A 3997-nucleotide genomic window follows, 5' to 3' on the forward strand; every position below is an offset into this window, starting at 1 on the left:
GCTGTCTGAATGACGGCGCGCACTGATACGAACAGAGAGAAAATAGGCTTAATTGATAATGACGTGTGACTTTTTCCACTACAACGTTTTTGGGATGCAAAAATATCACTCTTAAAAATATCCCGAACTATCCCTTTAAGGCATGCAATATATATATAAATATATATATGATAAATGCAACAAACACTACAAAAAACGACAGCGTCATCAACTTAATAAAGAATTAATACATTGATATTTCACAGTGAATTACTTTCTATTTTCTAACGTTAGACACAATGACAATAGCTAATTCAGTCAATGTCGTTGAGTCGGTCCGAGAAAGCCAGACTAATGTTACGCTACATACTATACTATAGGGAACATCAACGTGTGTATGGATTTTCTTAGTTAGTACATCCACTGACTGTAAAATTAGCTGTGAATCATCTTCCTACAGCCGCAAACTGCTTGTTTTTGTAGTGAAATGCTAAACACAAAGGCATTTTTATGGTGCGTCTCTGTTGGAGTGGGGAGTACCAATATGGCGACCGGTGGCCTCACTTTTTTCGGTCCAATCCAGTGAATAAATAGAGATCAGTGGTTTGAATATAGAAAAGTCCTGAAGTTTGAGGATTTGAGGAAAGATTCATGGCTTTAGAGGAAACCTTACATCAGAGCTAAAACCGGCCCTTATTTTTAATCTTAAATTAAGCTAAAGCTCGGGTCAAAAATTACAATGTGTTGCTTTAATTTAATTATTAAAAAATTTTTTTTATATTTGCACCTTCAAAAAAAGCTATAAATGAATGAATCCTTTTTAGAAAAGGTATTTTTAAGGTAATGACAGATTACCATAAATAATATTGCTGCATCATGCCTGGCAGTAATAAGGAAGCAAAATAGAATCAAATTGAAAAACTAAATTAAAATATCTCCCCCATCACATTTTTAAAACAATACTCACTGTAAAAACAGTAAATAAACTAAGAGTCAATTTGTTATTAATTTTGATTCAGATAACTTAAGTGATAAAAAATAAATAAATAAAACACAGCAGCTGAAATGTTCCTATTCCTTTTAGGCTGCTCTAAAATGTAAAATACTCCAAAATATCGTTAAAATATTTACAATAAACAGCAAAATATGACTTTTTTTTTCTTCTTTTTTTAGCAGATGCATCATGTTGACAGTTTTTAAACCCAGTTTAGTGAGTCAGTCAGTTAGAAACAACTCCTGTATCGGTCACATGACTCTCCTGAAACGACACGCGCACCGATACAGCGTTTTGCACCCATCACTACTTGGAGCATTTCCACTAACTTCATAATCAGAATGAGATTCCTGTCAATGGTCACTTGTCTTCTGAACAGAACTGTTTATAAGCTAATTTCTTCACCGACTTCTCTGCTCTGCTGTCTGATAAGTGAGCGCTCTGCATTAACCATCACTGTCATGGCCTTTAACTCCGCCCTCCAGACCTCTGTTCACTCGCTACCAACCTGCTTCCTCTAAGAGCGGACTGATCCAGCTGGGCCTGGATGACAACAACCAGATCAGAGTCTATCATTACTGAGCTTCTCTGTTAGGTTCAGGTGGCTGTCTAGGAAATGATAAACAAAGATGTCTGAATTTGTAAATCAAAATTAGAAAACTACAGATAAACAGACCAAAGATGAAGCTCTTACACTCCTTGCCAGTTATTGGCACTAATGCAGCTGGAGGATGTTCACTTTCATCCTTCAAAACAAGAAAACAGAACCATTGATTGAACATTATCCTTACTGAAATGTTGTAATCAGTGCATTAAAGGTATAATTTTCAAATAATTTCTTTTCTTCCACTCATTTAAAGGTGGTTGCCACCTTTAAATGGGAAGGAATTGTTGATTAATACTGTATAGTAGCTGTAACTTTATAACCTGTATTCTCACAGATGAAACATCTCATGTTGAATGAGTGAAAAACAAGGAACAAACCAAATCTTATTCATGTTATTGACTTTTATTTACAAATTCAGACATGATAGGTTTTTATTGATTATCTTAGCGTGTAGAAATGACCCACGGCTGTCTGGGAGCACTGATGTTTACATGGGCAGCCTCAACGTCTTCAGGGATTTACCGCCGCCTTTGCTACGTTTACATTAAGGCAACTCTGCACGTTATCTTTGTCTTTACACCGTTTTTATACGAGCACTTATTTAAATGTTTTTAAGGATTTAACTTTGTGTGCAAATGTTTTTCAAATTATATTTTTTATTAAATGTATAATTTTATACATAAATGTTTGTGTATTTCTTTTTGGCAAATAGACCCACCTGCCTGAACTTCACATTCTGTCCTGTTACAACTAAAACCTTTAAATATTTTAGGGTTTTAAAAGACTAAATATAAAAAAAAACATGATGAGGCAGGAATAAAAGTCACAGTATAGTGAAAAATGCAGTGGTAAACCACAGTAGTGGCGGCATCATCATGCGGTGCAAGAAAGGATTAGTTGAGGTTTAACCTTCCAGCTGGACATGAAATAATATGGAAGAAAAACAGTCTCATTGGAAACACTGAATTTTTTCAGAGACCCCCACATTCGTGTCTTCAGTTGACACGGAGTACATGTCAGACTTGGTGATATTGCTTTAGCAATAGTTTCAAGGTGTTGCTTTATTGTATATCTTGCACCGTGTCTTTTAGTTGTTCTGTTCTTTTTTCATCTTGTTACAGGTGATGAAACAGATTGAAAATGTTTTGTCATTATCTCCTTTCCATCTCTTCTTTCTTTCATCTTTTTTCCTTTTCGTCTTCTGTTTTTCTGCTCTATTTACATTGCAGTGTCCATATAAAGTGTAAAACTCCCTGCATAATTAAAATAAAGCAATTTATATGCATGAAACAAGTGGAGCAATATGGCAATTGCCGTACTGCTCCACTTGTGAAAGTAAAATCTGTTGGGCTCTGTAAAAAAAAAAAAAAAATAATAAAATAAACACTGAATTTTTTTAGACATTGAATTCCTTACACTCAATTTTATGGAAGCCTGTTTCCACCACTCTGTAAAAAAAATTATCTAATTTTAATGAGATAGTAACTCAATATAATGATACTATCATTATATTGAGATAATTTTTTTATTTTTATTTTTTACAGAGTGACGGAAACGGGCTTCCATACAATTTTTATCTGGCAAAAATTCACCAGAAAAAAATTCAGCCGCAAAAGTGTTGACCTTTTGATGAACTCAAGCCAAAGCAATCTACTAGCCAATAAAATTAGCTCATTTCGTCACGTGACACAACGGCTGCGCTCAGCGTTGTTCCCGGCTGAATTACAAAACGTCAGTTAGCTACTAACAGACAGCTATTAGAGTTTTTCCTCTTATCAGACTGGGTGAAACAACTGAGCCGATCACAGCTAGTGCGGCACCCGTCTGTTTGCCGCCGCCATGTTGCCTCTGGCCGAAATGAAGAAAAAAAGTTTGCCGCCGGGGTGCTATACTAGCTGTTATCGGCTCAGTAGAGCGTAGCCGTTGTGTCACGTGACCAAATGAGCTAATTTCATTGGCTAGAAGCTGCTTGAGTGTGGATTTGGCTTGAGTTCACCAAAAGGTCAACACTTTTGCAGCTGAATTTTTACGAGATAATAATTGAGTGTAAGAAATTTAATGTCTAAAAAAATTCAGTGTTTAAAATTCGGTGTTCAAAAAAGGCAGATTTCAATGAGACTGTTTTTCTTCCATATAGATTTAATTAAATTATTTAGTTCAAAACACAAAATTAGGTGTTAGAACGGCCTAGTTAAAGTCCAGGGAAAGATTCAAAGACAAGCGGAGAAATTGAAATGTTTGTTCCATGATCAGATCTGACAGCTTGCCTGCCGCAGACTCTGTAAAACATTTTGGAAAGATTTTAAATCACTCTACTACTTGCAGTAGCAGCCATTCAAAATGACCCTTCCCAGTCAAACGCCGGCCGGCAAATGGAAGCCCACTTAACTGTAGGGGACCAGCCAAGGACCCATCAA

General features: G+C 35.9%; 1 protein-coding gene across 1 annotated transcript in view; it reads left to right on the forward strand.

The window, feature by feature from the left end:
* LOC107102746 (centrosomal protein of 164 kDa-like) overlaps positions 1-2235 on the forward strand; it is a 19285-nt gene extending 17050 nt beyond the window's left edge. The window contains exon 20 of the mRNA XM_015402164.1: positions 1459-2235. Coding sequence (XP_015257650.1) covers positions 1459-1555 — 97 coding nt within the window. The 3' untranslated portion in view covers positions 1556-2235. The remainder of the gene's footprint in view (positions 1-1458) is intronic.
* The last annotated feature ends 1762 nt before the right edge of the window (positions 2236-3997 follow it).

The sequence above is a fragment of the Cyprinodon variegatus genome, unplaced genomic scaffold, assembly GCF_000732505.1.
Source record: "Cyprinodon variegatus isolate N-32 unplaced genomic scaffold, C_variegatus-1.0 Scaffold33, whole genome shotgun sequence".
NCBI classification, from domain to species: domain Eukaryota; kingdom Metazoa; phylum Chordata; class Actinopteri; order Cyprinodontiformes; family Cyprinodontidae; genus Cyprinodon; species Cyprinodon variegatus.